General features: G+C 36.2%; 1 protein-coding gene across 1 annotated transcript in view; it reads left to right on the top strand.

The window, feature by feature from the left end:
• Positions 1-26,150, top strand: part of TBC1D4 (TBC1 domain family member 4) — a 162,507-nt gene that overhangs the window by 117,103 nt on the left and 19,254 nt on the right. The window contains 5 exon segments of the mRNA XM_054701776.1: positions 2,165-2,284; positions 6,822-6,896; positions 8,259-8,485; positions 22,182-22,342; positions 24,444-24,653. Of these exon segments, the coding sequence (XP_054557751.1) occupies positions 2,165-2,284; positions 6,822-6,896; positions 8,259-8,485; positions 22,182-22,342; positions 24,444-24,653 (793 nt within the window).

Here is a 26,150-nt window from a genome sequence, read left to right on the forward strand (position 1 = left end):
GAAGACTCTAGTGTGGGAGGGATAGAAAGCAGGAAAGAATTCAACTTTGGAAATATGTTTGAGACTTAATTAGAAAAATGGGTTGGCACATGGCGAGACAGACCTCTCCTGTCTCACCCACTGCTCCCTTCAGCAGTGTATTTCAGTCAATCTGCCTGTTCTGTTCCCCACTTTGTCTCTGGTGGATCCTCTCACTCCCCGCATCTCTGGCCTGTGTCCCAGCACTTGTATGCATAAATAGATATTTTCTTAAAAAAAGGGGGGGATTGGGTTGGGATGCTCACAGAGGAGTTTGAGTTTATGGTATAAATATAGAGTTCAATGAGCTTCGGCATGGATTTGAAGTCTTGGGAGAGTATACTGGCCAATAACCGCATTTCAGGTAGTTAGTGAATAAAAATGGTGCCAATGAAAAAGACTTAAAGGGAAAAATGGGGTAGAAAGAGACTTAAAAAATTTATTTTGGTGTGTGAACAAGGAGGAGAAAAGTTCAAGTCATAAGACCAACAATGTCCAACAGTATAGGGAAGTCAAGGAACATGGAGACCAATGTATTAATGGGTTTGCTTGTATAAATCTCTGATGGTTTCAGTGATGCTGAACAGTGGCCAGTAGCCCAGAGTGAGTGTGATGTGCGCTTTCCCAGGGATGGGGACACTACAGGTCATAAAGGACAAGTTGTTCATAATCTGCTTGTTTTCTGGACAGGTGTGAAATTCTCCCCTCCCCCTTTCTCTTCCTCCTGCTTTCCATTCTTCCTTCCATTCATTCAACCATTCTTACTGAGCAGCTTTCTCAGGCTTTGCTCTCAGTGCCAACACAATATCCCTATTTTATTCTTGTGTTTCACCTAAAAGTCATAGAATAATGAAACATTCTGGTCCTTGATACACACCCTGGGCCCAGTTCAGCCCACCTTCATATCCATTCTTTCCTTTTCCCCTTTCCTTGATGGGAGTCATATTTCTTTCATAAGCATCTTTTTATGTGATCCCATGGACCCAGTGCCCACTGGGACCTTTGTACCTCCTGCATATGCTGTGACAAAGCCTTTCTCTTTCTATGTTCCTGTCCTTCTGGTGACTTTTCAACACTCCTTTCAGAGAATTCTCCCCAAACATTATTTTCAAAGTGATGCCCTCTACTCATAAATGCTGGATAGGGATTCATCCTATATATCTGGCACTTAAGACCCAGACTTGATACTTGCATGTTGTTTAGTGTCACAGTTTAATGTGAATTTAGTCTCTCCTCAAGCAAGTGGTAGCTTTCTCTCTTGGAAGTTGTCTGGTGTTAAGAATCATGTAGTACGGCCTCCCTGATGGCACAAAGGGTTAAGATGCAGCCTATGAAGCTATCTGCAGTCACTGCAGCATGAGTTCAATTCCTGGCCAGGGAGCTACCCACATGGCACAGCAGACCTCTCCTGCCTCGCCCACTGCTCCCCTCAGCAGTGTGTTTCAGTCAATCTGCCTGTTTTGTTCCCCACTCTGTCTCTGGTGAATCCTCTCATCCCCCGCACTTCTGGCCTGTACCCCAGTTCTTGTATGCATAAATAAATAAATATTTTTAAAAAATCATGTAGTATATGCAGTAGCTTATTAGATCAATAAGATAAAATATATAGATGGAACTTAATACAGTGAAAATAATGTAGATTTTCATATAATTTAGTACTGTCAGTGAGTACTTGTTGATCAAAAAGATAAATGAACCTGCATATAAATGAAAATGGAGTTATAACAGCGGCAGTAGCAGAATTCAGTTTTACTGGGAGGTGCTTTGTCCTTTGAAATTTACTTCCAGTGTTTCCTTGGTAATTTGGATATAAAATCTGTAACATAGAAAAGGGTGGCTATAGTTGTTAATCAAAATCACAGTGAAAAATGACATCTCAAGCCTAATTTTTGTTAAATGCAGGCTGAATTTATTAGTGAAAAAGGAAAAGCATAAAGGAAAGATCATACTCTTTTTTTATTACTTACAATGTAAAAATTAAACCCTTTTCTGTATGTTCATAATATGGAACATAAATTATTTCTTCTTAATAGAGTCACAAAAGAATTCTTGTGCTTTTCAATGGCTTACTCATAGACTTGTCTTTCAAGCCTCATTTGACCTTGAGTATTTCCAAATTAAAACTTCTCTGTTTTTCTTCCTACAGACTATTTCAAATAGTACAATCCCAGAAAATGCGACGAGCAGTGGAAGGTTCAAACTTGACGTTCTGAAAAATAAAGCAAAGAGATCTTTAACTAGCTCCCTGGAAAATATCTTCTCAAGGGTAAGATTAAGTTAAAGCTCTTTTAGGTAATAATGTTTGTATTTTCTAGCTGTGTTGTTTAGTTTTCAACTGGCTCACAGACTTCCTTTAAGAAAAGAGTAAGATTATTTTAATCTCCTAAAATAAAGTTTCATCCTCAAATCTGGTGTTTCTGTTACCTGAACTTGAGCAATAGAGGTGAAGTAGTAGAGACATGGATGGAAAAGGGGCTCATAGAGTTTTGATACCCAGTACTATAAGAACATATTATCATTTGTCACATCATGTTATAAAGAAGTCTTACATTTTCACTCATTCTTAGGAGCTGATAAGAAATGCTAAAAATAGTAAGAGTAAATAAATAGAAATTTGTGTATTCCATTTTGTAAGTTGATATAGTCTGTTAAAAAATAAGCAAAGCAGCTCTCCTTCCCCTCTATTTCCCTCTTCCTGAACAATCTTGTCCTAAAGCTGTCAGGTGTGGTCAAACAAGGTAGAGGTCCTGGGGCTGGAGGTCAGAAGAGACCTGGAGGTTCAGGCAGGGCAACCAAGTCTACATGGGTTGTCATGAATTGGTAAGAGTTTTAGTTGAGAGGCCACTTAAGTAGAAGGTCAGGGGGCCTGAATTCAACTGCTCTTGGCAGATTTTATGCTTATGCTCTTGGACAAATTATTTACCTTTTTTAAGTCATAGTTTCTCCATTTGTGAATTGGGCTTCCTAATACTTATTTCACGTGACTGGGAGGATGAAATGTCTGTTAGTTAGGAAAGTAACACACTGCAGATAGGAGGTGGTGCCTATTGTGGTTAGCTCTGAAATCTCTGTCATGTCCAGAATGACAGATGGGTGTTTAGAGTGTTACTCTCTTTATCTTCTTTTGGTACCTTGTCGTTCTTGACCACGCTTGCCTGGCTGACTTTGAAGTGCCTCTCACGTAGCCATGAGTGGCTGGAGTGACTCTTGCAGCAAGGGCACAGCCAGTCTATTTTGGTCAATGTGTAGGCTGTAGCGTTGGTGTCCTAAGTGCTGCCAAGTACCGTAAATCATGTGACCTAACAAGGTCTTAACTTGCACCATTTGCAGCAGCATGTACTTGTTGGGAAGGTTGGCAGCTACCCATGTTGGATTAAAGGTTATCTAGAAAAGGCAACTTCTAAACTTTGCTGGTTCATTTTTTTTCTCTCTGAGTTTTATCATAGAAAATTGACACTCTTGCCAAACAGCTCAGCTCATAATTACTGCCATTTTTAAATATTTTATTGATCTAACTACAGTTGTTTATGAAATAGGATACATTTTTAAAATGCATAGAAGCTCAGCTCATTAACAATTAAAAAATAAGTTCAAGGGAAAAGGCTTGACACTTGTATTTCCAAACCATAATATATTAAAACCAAAAAAACTTCTGTTTGAGGTGAAAAGACAGTCTTGTGTTGTGATTGTTTGTTGCTTTCTCTTAAGTTGAAGTTTTCCAAAAGATGAATACCTACTAGTTTATATTTATTAATAGATATATTTTCAAAAGAGAGATATTCTCTAATGAAAGTGTCAGTTATTGGAAAGCAGTCCTCATTTCAGGCTTTCTTCAGACTTTAGATAGATACCTATTGTCCACTAGTTGAAGTGTGTGAATTAACATTCATGGTGGAGTACATATACACAGATATATTAATTGAGGCAACACTGATTTACAACACTGTGTATGATTCTGAGCTTAGGATCTCACCTCCTTAGATGCTTGTCCCCACATCAAAAAGAGAAAAGACATGGAGAAATTTTCCAAGAAACAATTTTAGAAGTTTCTCAGAACTGATGAATGTGCTTCCAGATTTAATGGGTCCAGTTGTTAACTGTATAATGTCATGCCAAGGCATATCATTGCAAAGTTTCAGAATCCCTAAGGGCAAAGTTAGAGTCTGTTCCAGAGAGACATAGCAGGTCACACATATACAGGCTCAAAATCATAATGACAAAAGACTCCTGGACCAGAGAATACTTAGGCAGTGCTGACATATTCTAAAGGTAAGTTTCTGATCAGAATTATATATTCAGTCAAACCATTAATGAAATATAACCACAAAATAATGACATTTACAGACATGTAACTATTTTTAGAGTGTATGTCCCACTCTCAGAAAGCACCTGGAGTATATGTTTCACTAAATGAGAAAGTAAACTAAAAAAAGTGGAAGCCACATGTCAGGAAAATGGAAATTCCATTATAGAATAGCATCAGATTTCAAAGGAAATTTCTAGGTTAACCGTGAAGTAAAACACTGGGAAGATCTATTCAGCAAACCTAAATTACAGTAGTCTAGACTGGAGCAGGAAGACAGGTTTCCAAAATGCGTTGCTCAAAGAAAAATAAAAATTGTGATTGATAGGTTATGTGATGTTTGACCATACTGAGAGATCTTTTTTTTTTTAAATTTTCTAGAGGCATGTCTTATTTATTTATTTATTTATTGTTTGATACATGCACTGGGTACAGTCAGAAGCGTGGGAGGGTGAGAGAATTCACCAGAGCCAGAGCGGGGAGCAGAGCAGGCAGAAGGACCACTGCTGAGGGGAGCAGCGGGCGGCAGGAGAGGTCTGCGCGTCATGTGGGACCCTCCTCTGGTGGCCGGGGAGCAGCCGGGGATCGAACCGGCTGCAGAGGCTGCAGGCAGCTTCGCAACCCAGCGCTCAACCGCTGCGCCACCGGGGAGGCCCCATACTGAGAGATCTTTTGGAAACTCTTAAACTAGTGATTGCTGAGTCAGTTGTTAACTCCATGAAAACTAAATTGTATATGATGTGAGTTGTACTAAACAGTAAAGTTCGTCTTCAAGTGCAAACAGTATTTACAAAGTGATAAAAACTAAGCACAAAATTTTGATTTAACTGAAACTTGTCTCATAATTTCCGTGAAAAGAGAGAAGTGTATGTGGGCATGGTAATGAAGTAAGACTACTAAAAGTCTCATCTTCCAAAGTAGGAAATCAATAGTGCCTAAAATGGAAATTCCAAAGAGCACCTGCACCCCTATGTTTATAGCAGCACTGTTTACAATAGCTAAGCTTTGGAAACAACCCAAATGCCCAAAAATAGATGACTGGATCAAGAAGATGTGGTACATATATACCATGGAATATTACTCAGCATTCAAAAAAGATAAACACATGCAATTTGCAGCAACATGGATGGCGCTGGAAGGGATCATGCTCAGCGAAATAAGCCAAAAAGAAAAAGAAAAATACCGGATGGTCTCACTCATAGCAGGAATCTAGAAAACTTAAATAAGGGACCAGGAAAATGAATAACTATAAGAAAGTGAAAATCAAAATCAACAAAAATCTATGAACCAGAGACACTTTTTGGGGGGTGGGGGGCGGGAGGGGAAGGATTGGGGTCAGAATGGGGCGTTTGCAATTGTATGGGGGAATATAAAAATAAAATTTATTAAAAAAAAAAAAAAAGGAAGAGTTATATAAGTGAATAGCAGAAACTTCAATAAAAATAGTTTCAGTGTTTGCTTTTGGGGAATAAGATTTGTTGTGTGAAAAAGGTTTGGTGAATGCCATGTCCACTGTAAGTTTAGTACACAATTTGACTTTTGAAACTTTGCGCAGTTATTACATCAATTAAAAATGAATTATATTAAATTTGCATCAAGTTAAATTACGTAAAAATTACAATGAAATTAGTCCCTTCTTCTCTTCCAGATAATTAAATCTAAGAATGCATGGAGATGAACTTGCAAACTATCAAGTGCTATATAAGCACTGCACTTTTATTTTATGGAGTCACTGTCCCATTGACTTGACTTATGTTTCTTGTTTATTCATTCTAAAACTTTTCCATGTATTCTGGAGTTATGTAGAACTCCCCAGTCTGTATTTTCTCTCAAAACCTTTGCGATGTGGTTCCCAATTCTATGTAAATTGAAAAAATAGATTATAGATCTACTTTATTCCTCTTTCTTAGATCAGCTATAGTGTGAAAAGAAAAATAAGAATATTTCACCAATATTGAAGCAAACTGGTACCTAGTCCTCTAGAGAGAACTGCTTTATTGAATTAGTTTTGTATTATGGAACAATGAATGAAGCTTAATTCTATGTATTTCTATATATTTCTATAACCTATACTTAATGTAATCCTATAATGAGAATTATGGTGTTTGTAATATAGGTTGTATGTATTAAGCCATTTTTAACTTGTGGCTTTTTGTATTATGACTTCCACATTTAATTTTATTTGGATGAGACACAAAGTTAATGGGGGGGGTCTCACTGATCTAATGAGGGTCTCCTTATTTTATGGGTGAATAATGATTAACCTTGATCTGAATGCCTGGTTATCTGATGGCTGACTTAGAAATTATGGAAATGATAGTGAATAGTTCTATTTACTGTGTTGGCACGGCTGTTAATACTGCCAACAAATTTGAGAGAACCACAGAAGGATCGATTTCATGCTAACTTGAAGACAGTAACTTGCAACTTCCATTTATAGCAGGAATTTAACAATTCAGATCATTTGGACGAACAATCTAATTTAACTCTCTTCACTCAGGGAGCTAACAGAATGAGAGGTCGGCTCGGAAGCATGGACAGCTTTGAAAGAGCCAACAGCCTTGCTTCAGAGAAGGTATCTAATAAGGGTTCCTTTTTCACTGCTAATTGCAACTTGGCAAAAACCAACACTGATACGGTAATATGACTTTCTAGTTATCTTATTATGGGTCCTTTATGACTTTTAAAACAATTAATATTTGAGGTTTATTACCTTAAGTAAGAAGCTGCTGGGTATTGGCTAAGTATTTAGCTCTTCATTTAGCTGAGGTTCTTGTATTGGGACAGACAGAACACTGTTTCCCGCCAGCCTGGCTGTCGCTTTTGGGGTTTTTGCTGTTTTGAGATACTTTACTCTGGGAGGACAGTAATTATTAGTAATAAGTAGTAATTAATGTTGCTCCGAAGCCATAGAAAAGTGAGGCATGTCATGGCTGCACTTTTGGAGTGATCTTTACAACTTTTATTCTCTTCCCATGTTAATTTTATTCCCCCACCTTTTTTTTTACTTTTATTTATTTATTTTTTACCATTTTAACTGCAACACAAGGCTCTTCGTTATCACCTAGACAATTCTCAGTAGGTTTGGTTTCCTGTTTCCTGTACCATGCAACATGTTACCTGAGGTGTATGTGACCCTTTTTTTTTTTTTAAATGGGAAAATACTAAAATGTTTTTACTACACATTGAGGGAATTGAGGACTAAACCAGCAGTGAGTCTATTAGCCCTAGCCCTTGTTTATCAAGCTAGACAATTCTACAATGCGCCTGTTCTGGGAAGCATAAACAGCCTACCTGTCTGGACTGAAAGATTTATGATGTCTACCCATGCAACACGAGATGCGTTCCCGCATAGCTCACTTTTCATTCATTTCCTGTTTTTCATGTCTTTTAAAAAATTTTACCTCAGGGACCATGGAGTTGGATAGAAACATCCACAGTGAAGGAAGATACTTAACAGGCTTTATTTTATTTTCCTGGAGGCTGTGCCATGAGATTTGAACACTTACGCATTGTGATATTGTTTTGACAGTACAGGAAACATGCAGCTGATGTGTCACGGAAATCAGTCGATATGTAAAACACAGGCTCCACCCTCTTTTGGTCCCGATCTTTATTCATCTTTGTTACAACACTGACAAAAATACAGTAGCTGTAGCATTTTAACCACAAAGCTTTAGGGGAAAGGATACCTTTCTTATCCTCCCTTTTACTTTCTGGGCTATCTTTACGGATGTTGTCTTACAGCTGCTTATCAGAAGTGGTTTGTGGTGATACTGATTAGCCTTCTGCATGGATTGAGTAAAAAAAAAAAAAAAAAAAGTTTTGTCATGACTCAGGAGGAAGAAGAAGCACCCTGTTACTTTTGAGCTCTGTGTTGAAGCAGATCTGCCATGATCCCTTAGGAAGGAGAGACTCACTCTTCCTTGCCTTTTAGGATTGTTCACCAGGAGACTCGCCACCGGGGACTCCACCAGCCTCCCCACTGTCCTCAGCTTGGCACACGTTCCCCGAGGAGGATTCTGACTCCCCACAGTTTCGAAGAAGGGCACACACGTTCAGCCACCCACCTTCGAGCACAAAGAGAAAGCTGCATTTACAGGATGGGAGGGCCCACGGGGTACGCTCTCCTCTTCTGAGGCAGAGCTCCAGCGAACAGTGCAGGTGAGTCCAAAACCTCTCTCTGGAATGTGACATAAAATTCTCTTGTCACTCTGTGTTGATCTCGGTGGAGTCAGGAAGTATTGTAGCTTCATGCTGTAGCCAACACTTGAGTTTTTGGAAAGGCCATAAAAATACATTGAATTATAAAAACCACAGTTCCTAGGTAAATGAGGCAAGATTTAAAGCATACCCAAAGAGAAGAGATTAAATATGTTGCATGGAAATATTTACCCCCCCCCCAAAAAAAATGGAGACAGGTTATCATACAGTTGTTTTGTTGGAAAAACCTGCTGACAACACGTTTTTTGCTGTCTTCTGACTGATGGCTCTGCTGAAACAAAGTCAGCAAATTCAAGAATAAGATATCAGTAGCACATCCTGTTAGCCTGCTATAAAATACAAGGGTTAAAAAGATCACCTAATTTTACCTTCACCTATGTGATAAAATTTGACTGTATTTTTATTTCATAATAAATTAAAACCAAATATAAAAATTGTTAAAATTTTTATCCAGAATAAAAAACTATACATTACCCTAGTTGTCAGAATGTGGTCATAAGAAATTATCTTACATAGTATTTAAAAAATAATTTTATAAAATTATTTGGCATTTGGGAAGGGATATTAAAGGGGCTAAACCTGGGTTGGGCATTTGATTATGCTTCTTAATGTGTAGCACAAAACAGAATTTGTATCGCAGGAATAATTTTATTTCTCCTCCTTACATGTGAGTTTGGCACAGGAAGCAGGATTGTATCATGAATTCATAAGTAAAAATAGGATAAATTTTTATATTGGCAGTTATAAAATTTACTACCATTTTTTCCAGGTTACAATTTTATTATTGTTTTTGAATCTCTAAGTTTGGGATAAAAAATAAGATATTTAGGATATATAAAAATAAATCAATACATTATTTCTTTTCAGATGCTTTTTTGTAAAAATAAAAAAAAGTGGAGTATTCATGTATATATCAAGTCTTTGTATGATCACCTCATTTATATTTATCTGAGGCAATAAATCTCCTTTTTTCCAATTAAAACATTAATTATTTTAGATTATTATAAATCCAGTCAATGTTACTACATTTCATAATATAGAAGCTCATATTATCTCTATCAATGTTAAGAGATGCATTTTGTTTCATTGTGAAACTTGCTACAGAAAGAATCTTCTAAGAAAAAGAATTATGTAGGAAATTGAGGGATTTGGATAAAATCCTGTCTGCACAATCCCATAGGCTGCAGCAAAGAACATGGACATTAATGTTTGTCAAACCAAATGTGTTATGATGACTTCCAATAACCATACATGCTGTTCTTGAATTTTTGGAAGGGTTTATATCTTTAACATACTTAAGTCTTTGAACTACTGATAATCAGTTTTTCCTTCTGGAGTTTGTTTCCTGTAATTATTGTGCTTTACTACTTTTTTCCCTTTGAAGTATCTTTTGCATATAAGAACAGACACTTTTTGTCTGAAAATTGTTAAGAATTTTATAGAGATAAACACATGTGGTTCGAAATACCACGTAGATGAGCTCAATTTATGAAAGAGTGAAACTGGTCATAGTTATCTAACTAGAAAAGTGCATGCTCCTTTTTTTCCCCAGATAAGATCCAGTCCTAAGCCTTTCAAACAATGATTAAATTAATAGCAAGAACCTGTTTATATGCTTTTTCATAGTGCTGAAATATAAATTAAGACAAATTTGCTGTATTTTCTGTATTCAGCATTCTTCCATCAGTTCGGCGCATGCACAAGGAGAGTAATTCTTCCTCCAGTCTTCCAAGTCTTCACACTTCCTTCTCTGCCCCTTCCTTCACTGCCCCCTCTTTCCTGAAAAGCTTTTACCAGAATTCAGGTAGACTGTCCCCACAGTATGAAAATGAAATCAGGTGAGATCAGTGTCCTCTGTTTGCAAAGCAAAATGTTTTGCAGTGATATACTGATATATTACTAAAATGTGCCTAATTCATTTTGGAGTGACATTTACACATCTTTACATTGTGCTTGTTCTAATCTGTTTCTAATTGTGTTGGTTGCAGTTCCAATTAATGTTATTAAGAAAACTTTAAAATCAGTGTTTTAGAACTTTTAAAACTAACTTTCTGATTCCATAATTATCTTTTTAAATTTTTTGGGGGGAGTACTTTTTGTGTGCTTCTTTGCAGTGGGTCCCAGGGTATAAGCTTTGTTTTTTGGAAGGAACAAAACCTGGTACTAATACATACTAAGCAAATTGGCCTTGATCAAAACTTTCTTTTCTTAGCCTCTGTGTACATATCTTTTTTTTTTTTAAGAGTTGGACTTTTTTTTTTTTAAAGATTTATTTATTTATACAAGTACTGGGGTACAGGCCAGAGGTGCAGGAGGGTGAGAGAATTCACCAGTGACAGAGCAGGGTGCAGAACAGGCAGAAGGGCCGAAAACACTGCTGAGGGGAGCAGTGGGTGAGGCAGGAGAGGTCTGCTGCGCCATGTGGGTGTCTCCCTGGCTGGCTGGGAATCAAATCAGAGCTGCAGATGCTGCGGACAGCTTCAGAACACTGTGCTTAACCCACTACGCCACTGGGGAGGCCCTCTGTGTACATACCTTATGAAAGTTAAAGGCCACTTATTTAAACAACTGTAATAAAGTGATGGGTCAGATATATCTGTTTTTAAATTTATAGAATATTATATAGGCATTTATTTGATTATCAATGACATAGACTTACTTTTCTGAATCTCAGTGTGCATCACACAATGGATACAGAATCATGTTGACAGTAACTCTTTCAGATAGCCTAATAGATCTTTTGCATTTTCTAGACCTTTGATTTTGTATCCAGTATTGAAATGAATAGCCTATTAAGTTATATTTGCTTTTTCAACTACACAAGTTAGATTTAGTCATTTTTGGAGAATTGCTTTTTCTTAACATTTGAAATTATGAGATCTTATTGACTATTTAAATTCTTAGTGTGCTGTTAGTAACCTTTAGAAAGTGTTAGGATAAATTAAGAACTTTTCTAGGGGACAGTTGTTGAGTTAGAAGTTTGTGAGATTTATTTCTGATTTTTTGTAGAATCTGATTATTCATTTTCATCACTGTATAGTATTCCATTTAATACAAGAAACTTTGCTCTCATTGATGGACATTTGGGTTGTTCCTGGTTGTTTGACAATTGGCAATTCTTGGTAGTCAACAAGAGGTATACATGCTATCAACTAGTCTGTATGCCTATTAAATTTTTGGTGGGTATTTTTTTGGCTTCCTTTTTTTTTAGGCTTAGGAAATCCCCAAGTTAGCATGCAACTAGGTGATCCTCAATTATTAGTTACATTAGACTAATCTTTGAATTGTGTCTGTATATTGTTTGTCCATGTGTGCCATTTTTTTTCATTCTAATACTAGATCAATAAAATTTTGAATCTAAACTTTCCCTGAACTAGAACAAACTTGAGTAATGAGGAAGCATGAAGAATTGACTTCAAGGTGTTTTTCAGGAACAAGTTTGTGGGAGAAGATTTAAAGAAAGTTAACAAAATATTATATATGGAGCAAGAAATGAATTAGAGAACCAAGAATGCACACATGTAAAAATATCAGTTTGCCTTATCTCTATTGTAGCATTTATTAATAAGAATACAGCACTTTTAATGAAATCCATTTGCAGTTTCTTACTGTTGTGTTCATTAAAAGTGAGTTTCTGGAGAATCCCAGTTTCCTTACTAAAACAAAGTGACAATCAGGAATAACCTTTAAGAAGGTAAAAGGTTGTAGACTATAAATGAAGTGACTTTCATTTGAAGATTAGTTTGGTGTTTAATATAAGGTTATCTAGTCATCTTTAGTAGTTTCTGCTTCAAGATAATTATTATTCTGCTCATATGTTTCCTTAGCCCTCTACATCTCAGCCCTAATAGTATAAGATTGAAGTCAGAGGGCAAATATAGTTTTCATTAAAAAATTATTTTTGTAGGTATCTTATTTGAAGAGCTAGACTTACTGCATTTAGAGAACTTTAAATTTGTAGGATCTATAAAATTCACCTTATTTTCTGTAATTTCTAATGTTTTCTTGGCTGAGAAATTCTAAAATTGCCTCTCTTTCTTTATACTTTTGTATACTTTTTTGCAATTTGACAATATAAAATTAGTAGGCCAGAAAGATTGATTAAAAAGTATACTGGGGCCTCCCCAGTGCCATGGCGGGTTGAGTGCAGCGCTATGAAGCTGTCTGCAGCCTCTGCAGCACAGGTTTGATTTCCTGTCAGCTAGGGAGATACCCACATGGCATGGCAGACCTCTCCTGTCTTGCCCGCTGCTCCCCTCAGCAGTGCTTTTGGTCCATCTGCCTTTTCTGTTCCCCACTCTGTCTCTGATGATTCACCCTCCCACACCTCTGGCCTGTACCCCAGTTCTGGTGTGCATAAATAAATAAATCTTTAAAAACAAAACAAAACATTGATAAAAAAGTACACCTGTCATGAGCTCATAGCCCAGTAAATCATCGCAGTGAACCACTATATCACCCCCACCCAGGTCCTCAATAGAATGTTAACAGCATCCCTGCAAATTTTCTCATTTTCCCTTCTATCACTACCCCTCATCCTGACCTCCAGTATCATGATTTAAGTTTGCCTATTTTTAAACTTTACATAAATGGAATGATACAGCATGCATTCTTTTATATCTGACTTCTTTCACTGAACATTCACATGGCAGATTTGTTCTTGTTTTTATGCACATTTCAACTCATTTATTTTTTATTACTGTATAGTATTACCTTTAGTATATCACAACTTACTCATTCTTTTTGTCAATGGACATGTGGGTTATTGCTAGTTTTTTTTTTTTTTTTTTTTTTTGGCTGTTAAGAGAGTGCTGTGCTGGATATTATTGTGTATATTTTTAGTTGTACATCCCTGTGCATTATTGATGACAAGTAACACATGTTAGTAGTGAAAGTGTTGGCAAAATTTACTTTTAATAGGCTTATTTCAGCTAGTAAATTGGTTAGACATCAGTTTACTAGATACAATCTTGTAGATGTTTTTTATGTTTGCATTTTGGTTTTTGATTTTTTTTTATATTTTGCAATAACTTTAGATTTATAAAAAAATTACAAAAATATTATAGACAAGTTCTGTTAGCCCTTTATCCAGATTCATCAGTTTTTAACATTTGCCACATTGGCTTAATCATTCCCTCTGCCCATTTACGTATATAATGTTGTTTAGTGACATTTTGGCCAACAGTGATGGTGGCCCCAGTATCGCCAAGGCCTGTAGCAGACTGTGCCATCTAGGACTATGTAATTGCTCTCTAAGATACTTGCACAATGACAGAAAAATCACCTAATGATGCATTTCTCAGAATGTATTATCTTCAAATAAGCAAGGATGACTCAATGTATTACGTGCATGTGTGTGTATGTATATATGTATGTATTTCCTAATGCTAAGCCTTTTTTTTGAATAGGTTGCACACTTCATGTCCTTTGCTCTGAATACTTCATTGTATATTTTCTAAAAAGGATATTCATGCTTGTGGTTTTAACCCAAGAATCTCTGAACTCTACATCTCTGAACTTTACATCTCTGAACCCTACATCCCAAGAATCGCTGAACTCTATCTACATCTCTCATTATTACTAGTTTCAGAAAGAACATTATGCACACATGATTACCATGATAGCTGGGACTATTTAGAATATTTAGGAGTGGAGATTCATAATACTTTGAATTTTAATTTCCTTTCATTTGAGCACCTCATCTTATAGTTATATAAAATGCAATTCTAAATAGGAGTAGTCAAATAAGGTATAGAATAGGTTAGCATATAGACTAATACTCAGTTTTAAAAGGCAAATTAATTCAAAATTTTAGATTCAGTTAGACATCTTTCTCCAGGATGACTATTCTGAATATTAAAAACAGGTCACATTATGTTTTTAATAGGTCAAGAAAAAGGAGCCAAGATAATTTTAGTATCATGGTTTATTGATTAGTGGGTTTCTTTGCATAGAATTGAAATAAGTGAAGAGGAATAGCTTATGATTTGTCTTTAAGTTAATTTTTAAAAATTTATTGTTATTTCAATGTTTAGTGGCTAAAGTATAATTGTCTCGGTGATATGGTGTTTATATAACATCTATTTATCAATTATATATCCTTTGTATCAACAGACATATGGTCACTCCTTACAGTTACTTCTCTCTCAGCTTTTAATCCTATAAGTGAACAATTATTTATATTGGAGTTCATTGGTCAAAAGTCATTTCTGCTATTTACTTATAAAACTTTTCTATGAGAAAGTAAGATTTTTGCTGATTAACTACTTTGTGTTACAGTTTTGGTTCTTATAGTTCTCTCCTTTTCACAGATAAAATATAGAATATTTTTTATGGTTCATTATTGAAGTAACCTTGTCTATGATGATGATTTATGAGAATGCCTTTTTATTCTAAATCCTCAGTTTAGATATCTCTCTGTGCTAATGATCTTCCTTGTCTTCCTATTGTACTAGACAGGACACTGCTTCAGAATCAAGGTGATTAGAGATCTAAATATTTTCATTTAAAAACTGATAAATTCTTCCAACTGAATATTACCATTAGTTTCAAAATTATTTTTGGCTGTCTCCTGATTGCATGCCATCATTCCAGTGCTATTAGGGTTTTATGGAAGGGAAAATAAAAGCCCTGGTGTAGTGAAAAATCACAGCTGATTATATAAAATGTTGATTGCAAACAGAAATCCTGTTTCTACTCTATTCCATGTTGATATCTCCTTAGGACAGTGCTGTGGCCTTCCATCAAAGCCTAATTTTTATATTAAGTTAATAGACATAAACTTGCTTCTTTGGAAGTCCTTTGTACATATGCATAAGAAATTCATTCAAAATTTCAAGAAGATACAGAAATAAGGATCCTAAAGAAACATGATAAAATCTAATGTGGTTTTCACCTGAAGAGGATTATTAGTACATATTTGTCCATCATTATTCCTGTCACTTGGTTACTTTTTATACTGCTGAGGTCTCCCATACCTCCCACTAATTGGGACACAGAAAACACCTACTTCCTTTCTATGGAAGTCTGACTACATCTTTGCTTCCTCCTGACCAGTGTGCTTTTGTGGTAAACATTCAATCATTGCTAACAAAAGGTGACTATTCTTTGTTTTGTTCTGATTTTTGTTATTCATCTCATCTCACAAGTTCAGTGAAAAACAGTCCATCTTCCTTTTCAGGGCCACAAACATTTCTATTTCTTTTGATTTGAGCAAAAATCACATATAAGATTGGACTACAGTAAGATGTTCAAGGAGAAATAAGTTCTGAGAAAACTATTTTTGCCACGTTAATAAGATTAAAAAAAGTTATGCTTTTTTGGATTTGTAATTGACCTATATACCTTTTTATCTTGGGTGTGAGACTATTTAACTAATACTTCATATTTATTTTCAAAAGCCTAATGGAAATGTTAGTTTGACCTTGTATCCTTTTAGGGTCTCCTCCAGGCATAAAATTCTGTATCACTGCCTATAACTATAACAGGTGTCTGCCTATAACTATACAGGTACTATAACTATACAGATATAGGTATCTCCCTATTTTACGTGTGGTTAGATTTAACCCTCGGGAGGTTTAATATCTTACTTGACACATTTTTCTTAATCTTAGGCTATAAAGACATGAGTACACATAAGAGAACGTATAAAGCAATAAAATAACAAAGACAATAAAACAAGTAACTTGCTAAAATGACTTAAAAGTACCTGTGAATAAAATAATATTTTTATCATTTTTTCATTATTTCACTCATGTTTATGTTAGCATGAATGTTTATGGAATAATTCTTGGGAAAATATAAAAATAGGATAGGGATCAGGAATCAAGGAAATCTCTTTATGACCCTCTATTCTGTTTGAGTTTATTTTATAATTCTTTTTTGCTGAAGTAACATTGGTTTCAGATGTACAGCATTATAATTTGACATCTAATTTCCATCCACACTGAATAACTGGTCCCACTTGTTAAAACACATTGTGCCACAGATTAATTTATTTCTTTTGACTCATAGCTAAAATGCTATGTATTGATTTTCACTAGAGTAGTTTGACCTCAATTTCTTTTAGTTACTAAAGATTTTCCATAGGATGACAGGTGTATACCCAGCTGAAAGCCAGAACTTAGATGAACCTGGTGCAACTGATTAGGTTAAGAGTATAATTATATGGTGGAGTCTGTGGGAAAATTTGATGGTTTCATCATCGTGTTATTTCAGGCAGCCTTTCTTGAGACCTTTACAAACAGAGAAACCTTGTTCAGATTTCTGGGAAATAGTTGCCATCACATTAATTGTTTTATTTTATTTACTTGAGTTATAATGTGTTTTGATTTAGATATAAATTCAGTCAGTGTATAATCAGTTATTTGGACTTTATGATACTAGTAATGTTATTTTTAAAGATTTATTTGTACAAGAACTGGGGTACAGACCAGTGGCGTGGGAGGGTGAGAGAATTCGCTAGAGACAGAGCGGGGAGCAGAACAGGCAGACGGACTGAAGACACTGCTGAGAGGAGCAGTGGGCGAGACAGGAGAGGTCTGCTGTGCCATGTGGGTTTCTCCCTGGCCAGCCAGGAATTGAACCCACACTGCAGAGACTGCAGACAGCTTCACAGCGCGGCGCTAAACCTACTGTGCCACCAGGGAGTCCAATACTAGTAAATTTTTGATAGGAGCTAGGGGGCTGGAGGCTGAGGAAGTAGGCTGCTGCTTAGTACTTTGTAAAAGGGTTCTGGCAGAAGAGTTTACCTTTGTGAAAAGTCTATCTATTTGGTGGGAAATAAAACAACTGCAGCAAAGGCAAAGTGTGAATCTGCAAGTGGTCATTAAAATACTTTCATTATGTACAATGTAACTTTTATTAAAGCAGGCAAGTTTGCATTAAATATTCTGTGTTAACATAAAAAGATTAATATTAATTTAGTAGTTGATAAGTTTAGGCTATAAATACTTGGTCAAGGATAAATTAAACAAGTTATCTTGAAGCTTTGTTTATATGGGTTAATAGCTTGTCCATTGCTTTGGATCAATGCATTGTCCAGTAGGACACATATTATATGTGATACACATAATATGGTCTATTTCCTTCCATTATAAAGCCCTCATTTGTGTTCATGGATTGTGGTTTTTGGTTAATCAGTGACTGGAAATAAGAAGTATATAGGGATATATCAATAGAAAAATAGGTGTGACTTCTCCTCATTGGAGAGTTCTCCACAATGCACTTCCTTTCTAGTTATTCCTAGTTATTCATTTTCAATTTTGTAAATTTTCAGTAGAGGCAATGCTAACTAGGTGTCTTAAAAAGCAGTTTTCTAATGTATATTACTGCCATTCATTCCAAATACAAATAAGGAAGAAAAAGATTATAAGAAAAAAGGGAATGGTTCTAATTTGTTTCATCATTTAAAAAAGTAAAGATATATGTCTACTCCACAACATGAACTTTTAAAATTTGATCCTTCTAATTAAATATAAAGTAGTATGTATATTTTGGAATGCAACAATTTCAAAAGCAAAGGGAAGGAGACATTTGCATCAATGAATACCTAATAATACTTTGAAGTCATTTCTTTGCTGAAGTAAATGACATTATTCCATTAAGAAATGAAAGAAGTAGATTTAGTGCTAAATAGAGACTGATTTTTTTTTTTTTACCATTAATACATGTGATCTTGGAAATCCTAAAAGCTTTGATTTTGAGGCTCTCAGTAGCAATTTGACCTCATGCAGAATATTTACACTGCCTCATAAGCCACAGTACCTAAGTATCTGGATTCTGAGCTGCCTGTGTTTGAATCCTAACTCCTCTCCTTATTAGTGGTGGAACTGTGAGCCAGTTACTTGACTTATTTCTACCTCAGTTTTCTCACTGAAAATGGGAATAGTAATAATAGCTACTCCACAAAGTTATTAGGAAGTTACTGTGAGTTCTTACCTGTAAAGTTTTTAGAACAAAGCCTGGCATGTATGCTTCTTTGTCTTAGCTTTATTATTGTTATTATTATAGTAAGTAACACATGTTGTTTTGTTTATATTTTCATTTGAAAAGTGGACATTGCACTTGCCTTCCTGCTAAGTGCAATTGAAGGAGCAGTTAAAGTGAAATTTAACGTCATAGTAAAAAAGAAACCTAAAAGATAAAACAGTAATAAAAATTTTTTATTCATTTATCCCAGTATAACTTCCAAGGGGAGACAGAAGAATTTTGTGGCACAAAAGTATTTCAAATGGTTTTGATTCTTGAAATGACCACCTTAGAAATGTCAGATTGCTACTAAGTATAAAGCAAAAAATAATCTGCTATATGTTGCCTCTATGCTCAGGATGTTGAAAATCTTATCAGGGCCCTGGCATCTGAATACATATCTTCTTTTATTAAAAAAGCAGAGCAACTTGTGTCTTATCTCCACCACCAGACTGCTTTTTCAGGATGTCAGAGGTAAGGGAGGTTGAGAGGATTCACTAGGAGAGTGGAGAGCAGAATTGGTGGATCTATTGAAATACACTTCTGAGGGGAGTATCAGGCAAGACTGGAGGGGTCTGCTTCACCTTGTGGGTCACCTCCCTGGCTGGGGATCAAACTCCTGTCTCAGTGGCTGGTGATAACATGATAGCAGTGAGACTTTAACCCCTGCGCTGCCAGGGAGGCCCTGGATGCCATTTTTTTAGTACAAGATAAAGGGTCAGTGGTCTGTTAGGTAAGTTCTTCCTCTCAGTATATTATTATCTTATATTCTTACTGCAAATTTTTGGCTTATTATTGGCCATTAAATTCCAGACATAGAAGAAAAATGTGTTACTTGGCGATTTATGTAGACTGTATAATTTAAAATTCTAGGTGTTATGGAATTTTAAATATGTGATATTAAATTAATGTAAAGGTAATTTATGCACCAGTTTTATAACATGTTCTCCCAAAAGTGTAAATTTTAAGGCCAGTAAAGAAACTGATGTGGGTACTTCTCAGTTTTATTTTTAGTGCTATCTAAACTCTTGAAATGTCACTAGCTGTGAATTAGAAAATGATATTTAATGATATTTTAATTCTGCCATTAAAATATAAAAGTTTGGGAGTCCTTTGGTTTGGTTTATCCTAGTTTTGATTGTTAGAGCTACTGAAAAGTTAGGAGAAATTGCTATTTGTTGAGCACTCACCCTGTGAGGCATTGTAACAGGTGCAAATTGCCTTCCATAAGTATTTTGTTCAATTTTCTAGGCTTATGTTATCAATTAGATGCTTTTACATAAGAAAGGATAGACACACCTTTGGAAAAGATGCGTTCTGTTGTTTATTGAGAGTGTTGTCATTGTTATGCTTACCCATACAACAGCACACCTCCTTCTGGGCTTTGGCAAGCAGAATCATTAGAGCTTTTTGCCAGAAAATCTCTGAACTTGTGACTGCTGACACAGGGCTTAAAATGGTAGATATTTTGTTTATTCCTGACAGGCTAGCATAGCTAACATTGTGTTTTGTCCGTTTTACTTAACCTTAGGAGCCCTAAGGTTCTACAATCCTAATTTACTCAGTAAATGTTTGTTGAGTGCTTCCTATTACTAGTCAGGTACAAAATTAGGAGCTAGAAATATCCCCATAAACTAGGCATTAAGCAAATAGTGTTACAAAAACAAAGAAACAGGGTACTTCAAGAATGTTTATGAGGCTATTGATGGAGGCTAAGAGTAGAAAATTTAGATGAAGGTGTCACAGCACCAGAAACTGGAGTTGGGGGTAGAAATGTTGAACATAGTTTTTAAACCAGCTGTAGAAATGAAAACTCCTTAGGTGCCAACTGCTATAGCGAGTAGATGACTACAGAAGTATCCTGAGGCTGTTACAGAATGTATTTGAAGGCACAGATTGGACATTATTATAGAAAATCACAGGTCCTTACAAATCAACCTAGTCACACCATAGAAGTAACATAACAACAGATAACAATTCCAGGAAGAAAGGAGCCCCTCTCCAAATGAACACTGAATCAGTACAGTTTCTACACTGGCCTAATGCAGCTCTCCTGCCCACCCGTGACTCTGCAGGTGTTTCTTTTCACAAACATTTTTCCCTTTGCAAAACGGCAATGGCAGCTCTTCTTGCCAGCTTGTGTCTGTGCAAGCATCTTCTTCTCCTTTCTTCTTTTTAATGTAATAAACCTGCCCTTTTAGATATAACCAAAACTCTTTGCCTCGCGGTGGGGAAACTCAATGCATGCCACTGAAAGGGGAACTCTGGTGAAACTTTTCTCAGAGGTAACCCAAGGACCCCCGCTCACCAAAACCCACACCTCTTCAAAATGACATCAGGTATGACTATTATTTAGAGAACATTTGAATCACAGCTTGTAAAATGAAAATACATGATTTCATGCTTGCCAAAGTGGGAGTTGAGGGGAACATACTTACCCGGTGTTGCAGAGAGTTCTGCAATGTGTGCACATATTAGGATTATAATTTTTATCCAAGAGGATTAACAAAGGGGGGTTGACTATACTGAGCTATAGGTAAGGGCCAGCTCTTTTCTGAAGTATATAGTACATTGTGACTTCTCTGTCTGAACAGCAGCTCAGAGGTCTGTCTTAATCACTGTGAGTGTAGATATAGAGAGTAAATAGAAATACCACAGGCAGGTGTTGAGTTGCTCCCTCGACTCTCCACGGTCTCAGCTCTAGTGCTCCTCTGAGTATGTGAGCCAGGTTGTGGCTTTCCTAACTGGGTTTCATTTCTAACCTAAGTGCTGACACTTCTTTACTCCATCAAAAGTCTTGCACCTTCACTTGTTGGTGTCACCATCTGTCAATATTGCTGTCTTCATCATTTTCTCAGGAAAGCTCAAAGACTTGGAAACTTAAAATAGTAAAACATTCCTACCACCACTACCGATTATTGTAGGTGTTCCAGCTGCTAGCATAACTGGTCTTCACATAAATTTAACTAAGTCAGGGGATTCTAGATACTGTTACCCTCTTGTAGAGTCACACTTCCTGTCAGCATATTACCATCCCTAAGAAGCCCTTCTATAATGAAATGTTTAACTTTTTAAGCGAGTCAATCCAGTCTTACTTGACTACAGTTTTTCCCTTACCCTGTCACCTCATAATAATGCCAAGGTTGACCATTCTGCCTTTATTCAGGTGACTTTCTGCCATGATCCAAGTATTGGTAGCTAATATTTCTGAGATAACAGTCACAGGAAGTTCAAAGCTATCTGTATCAGCCTGTCTTATAAGGGCTGTCCATAGAGTTCTCTAGGAGCCTTTTATGGAACATTTACATTGTCCAGAGTATACTATCAATTTGATCTATTTTTAGCAAAGCATGAGTTCTTTACTTGAGAAACCATTGCTTCCTTTATAAGTTGTGACATTCCCGAGTTTCCATTTGGAATGGTTGGCTACTGTGGGATGAGTAGAAACAGGTGAGCTTCTCATGACTGGGCTGTGGCCTTGACTGCATTTTTCCCCAGGACGCAGTAACCTGGGTGAGCAGTGCGCCTGGGCCCATCGCTCCGTGTTGCCTGTGGCTTGTGCTTGCCCCGTGTGGGACTTGTAGGCGGCTTGCACTACTGCTTCATGTGAAGAACCACTCTCTGCAGTTCTCCTTACAAGATATATATATATCTATTTGCTTTACAGTGATGGAGAGGGAAGAAAAAGGACCTCATCCACTTGCAGCAATGAATCCCTGAACTTTGGAGGAACCCCCGTGACTCCTCGTCGAATCTCCTGGCGGCAGCGCATTTTCCTCAGGGTTGCCTCTCCCTTGAACAAGTCTCCTTCAGCCATGCAACAGCAGGGTCTGTGTGGTCCTCAGTAAAGAGCTGCTCCTCACTAGGGTTGTAAATTAGGGGACGGAATACCGGGTTTTGTGTGCAAATGGTTTGAAGTGATTGCAGTAAACTCTTGTTTTTCTATATCTGATATACTGGTTAACTTTGAGGTGTCATTAGAACACATGAAATATACCGTAAATGCTTGTCGAATGAAAGAATGCATGAGAGAGTACATTTTCAACACCTGTTTTGGGGCCCATAGTGCCTAAGGATCTAGGAAATTACTAGAAAAGAAGTCAAACTTTTTTTTAATTAGAAAAACAACATACTCTTTTACAAGTATCACACATAAAGTGACACAGAAATGTTGAATAATAAAGAAGTGGATACAGACACACTAAGTAGATATCAATCAGAAGAGATTACATACAGGCAGCTCTCTTTGAATGTTAGATCTATTAGAAATTAAGGCAAGAACACCCCCAAATAACAAAGTCAATGTAAACAATAAACAGAAAGATAAAACAATGTTGAAAACACAAATAGGACCAGAAAATAACAGAATTTGGGAGAGAGATAAATCAATAGCTCTTGCGGGAGATTTTAATGTAGCCTTCTCTGAGATTTAAATATTAAGAAATTAAATATATGTGATATTCAAGAAACACAAGCTTAATCTAATATTTGTGTGGAACCTTGCCTCCTTTAGGGACAATTCATTCATTTTTTAGCACACATGGAATAGTCATCAAAATTAATTATGTTCTTGGCTACAAAAAATTTTAAAAGAATTTCAGACAATCATGATAAAATATTTATACAATATTTTCTGATTATAGTGCCAGAAAAAATGAGATGAGGGGCGGGTGAAGGAAAATCAAGAACTAGAGGACAACAATGAAATTTCATGTGCTTGGAAAATGAAAGATGTACTCCTAGCAACTAAAGGAAAGAAAGTAGGATGATTGGAGCTACCTACCAAAATTCAGTAGTATTCAGAGGTCATTTCTAAAATAAAGAAAGCCAGAGCTCAAATATACTAAGTCTTCAATTCAAGAAACTCTTGATGGAGCCACAAAATACATTTTAAAAAATTATTTATTAAGAAAATAAATCAGGGCCTCCCCTGGTGGCGCAGCAGTTGAGCACTGGGTTGCGAGGCTGCCCGCAGCCTCTGCAGTGCCAGTTCGATCCCTGGCCACCGACGAGGGTCCCACAAAAAAAAAAAAAAAAGGGGAAAATAAATCATAGGGTAAGGGCAGGTCAATTATTTAAAAAGTAATTGACATTGCCAAAGATAAAATTAACTTTCTAGTGTGTAGAGAAAGCTTTACCAAAACATTAAGTATTTATTTAAACTAATTGCTAGGAGAAACATGTTTCAGAAACATAGCAAAGCTCTAGAGTCATTTGAGAGAACATTCCAGCTCAGAGAATAATGAAAAATTCAGCACAAAGGGGGCAGAGAATGGAAGATTGAAGCCAGAGTCTAATGGGACCCACCTGCCCTTCTCAGTAGTTTGGATTTTACTTTTGGGGGTGTAGGTAACCATTGAAATGACTTAAGAGAGTGATCATGTCTGTTAATAGGAAAATAACTGGCAACAGTGCAAAAGATGGCCTGGAGTGAAGGGGAAAAAATAAGCTTCAGGAACTGGGTAAGAGAGTGTTGGAGGAGTGAACAGAGATCTCAGCCAAGACACACCCAGCTCTGCTGGGCTGCTGGAGGGATTCTGGGAGCAGATCGGACCTTAGACCTCATACCTACACACACACCCCTTTGTTTTGTCATCAGAGAACATCCATAGATAGATTGCAGAAGTGAAGGACTCTGGGGAAAGGCCGGTTCATTTTGGAGCACCATTTTATTGGTCTTTGGTGCAGAAAGAAGAAGTGGTGAAATTACATAAGCTTTAATTTCACTATGACAGGGAAATCTCGAAGGGGAATTCAGCCTAGTAAATTTACTTCAATCATTAGTTCCAGAAACGAACAATTACTAGCAAAGTGCCTTTGTGGTGAAAAGCTTTAAAGGTGGAATATAGGAGACACTGCCCATTCCAGAGACAACTTCTGTAGTCTGGGTTACTCCCAGGAATGCCTCTCACTGTTTTCTTCTCTGCAGATGGACTGGACAGCAATGAGCTGCTGCCACTGTCCCCTCTTGCCCCAACCATGGAGGAGGAACCGCTGGTTATATTCATGGCTGGTGCAGATGATCCAGAAATGGTAGAAGAAAGAAAAAAGTCAGAAGAACTGAGGAGTTTGTGGAGAAAAGCTATACACCAACAAATCTTGTTGCTTCGAATGGAAAAAGAAAACCAGAAACTTGAAGGTTAGCCATTTAAACAGGGCTAAATGATAACGTGCTATATTTTAAAGGTTTAAAACAGGTTTAAACTCGCTGTCCTCCTCAGCTCACTCCCATTTTCAGGCTTTAACACACCTTTGCTAGAATATTTACTGCTTATGCTGCTTATTTCTATTTTGTGAGGTATTTACGACAGGGTAGAGGTCAATTTAAGAGATGGCATTTTTGTTTAATAGATTTAAAACATCAGTACCTTTAGAGTAAGCTTGGGTAATAATGAATGTAGATAATATGGAGTAAGTGTATTTGATATGACTGAAGTTTAATATCATTACAGATTACTTTTTTTAAAAAATCTTAAATATTAGAAAGCAAATTCTCTTTGAATATGAATAATTTTCTGGCTAATTATATTCATAATAACAGTTTTGAATGTTTCAAAAGACGTTTGCCTATATTGTACTTCATCAACTACCTAATTACTTATCCAATCAAAGTTCCTTTTTTGTTACTGCTTTACAAATTTTCTCTTTAAAAATCATATTAAAATTATTAAATTTATAATTGAGATAATTTATGATAGTCAATGTGTGGTTTGTGGTACTTTATTGCTAAGTTAAGAATACCAAATACTTAAGAATATGTTTTCGAGACTTTGAAAGAATAATATTTTTTACTCTAGTGGTTAGAACCACACACAGGGCGATGTATCAAAACCAGAAAAATTTATGAATGCCATTATATTGGCCAAATCATTTAAACTAAAAGGACCTGTTTTTTACATTTGTAAAATGAACAATATAGCTTCAGTGGGCTCTTTAACTTTTAAAATTATTGGAAAATGTACAATCTAGGTTTTTCTCTGACTAGCTTTTATGCTATTGTCTTCCAGAAAGCTTTTTTGAGAAAGGTATTCACATTTCTTTGTTCATCATCTATCTTAAGATTTCCTCTTACTGTACCTATTACTCAACTCAGTTTTTAAGTCAATCAATATTCAGTTTGCAAGGGTATAGCTTACTTTCTTTATTGCTTTCTCTAGCAAAATGAGAAGTACTGATACTAAATATCCCAAGGCAAGACATATTCTTTTCTTTAAAATTAAAAATAAAAACAGACTTAATTACTATTGACACAGCTTTTAAAATGTGGTGTGATAAATGACATGCCCACTTGAGCTTTCATAGATTTTGAGAGCAATGGAATTCATATTTTTAAGCAATTAGTTGCATCTTGAACTAAATCATAAACAGAAAAAAGAGGTTGAGAAAAGGGTGCTTATTCCTTTAACACATTTAAAACATGAAATTATATTTCATTAAGTTGGGAATATGCACAAAGTAGAATCATATTAAATATCAAGAGATAGTTTTGGAATCCTAGGCTATTTGAAATGGAAATGGCCTTGGAGATTATTTAGTTCCATTCTTCATTTTGCAGCTTAGTGACTGGCTGGGAGAGGCTAAGGAATTAACTAACATAATGTCAAGTAGTGAGAACGGGCAGGCTGAGTACTAAAAC

This window comes from Talpa occidentalis, unplaced genomic scaffold (assembly GCF_014898055.3).
Source record: "Talpa occidentalis isolate TD23 unplaced genomic scaffold, MPIMG_talOcc4v2.1 talOcc4.5, whole genome shotgun sequence".
Classification (NCBI taxonomy): domain Eukaryota; kingdom Metazoa; phylum Chordata; class Mammalia; order Eulipotyphla; family Talpidae; genus Talpa; species Talpa occidentalis.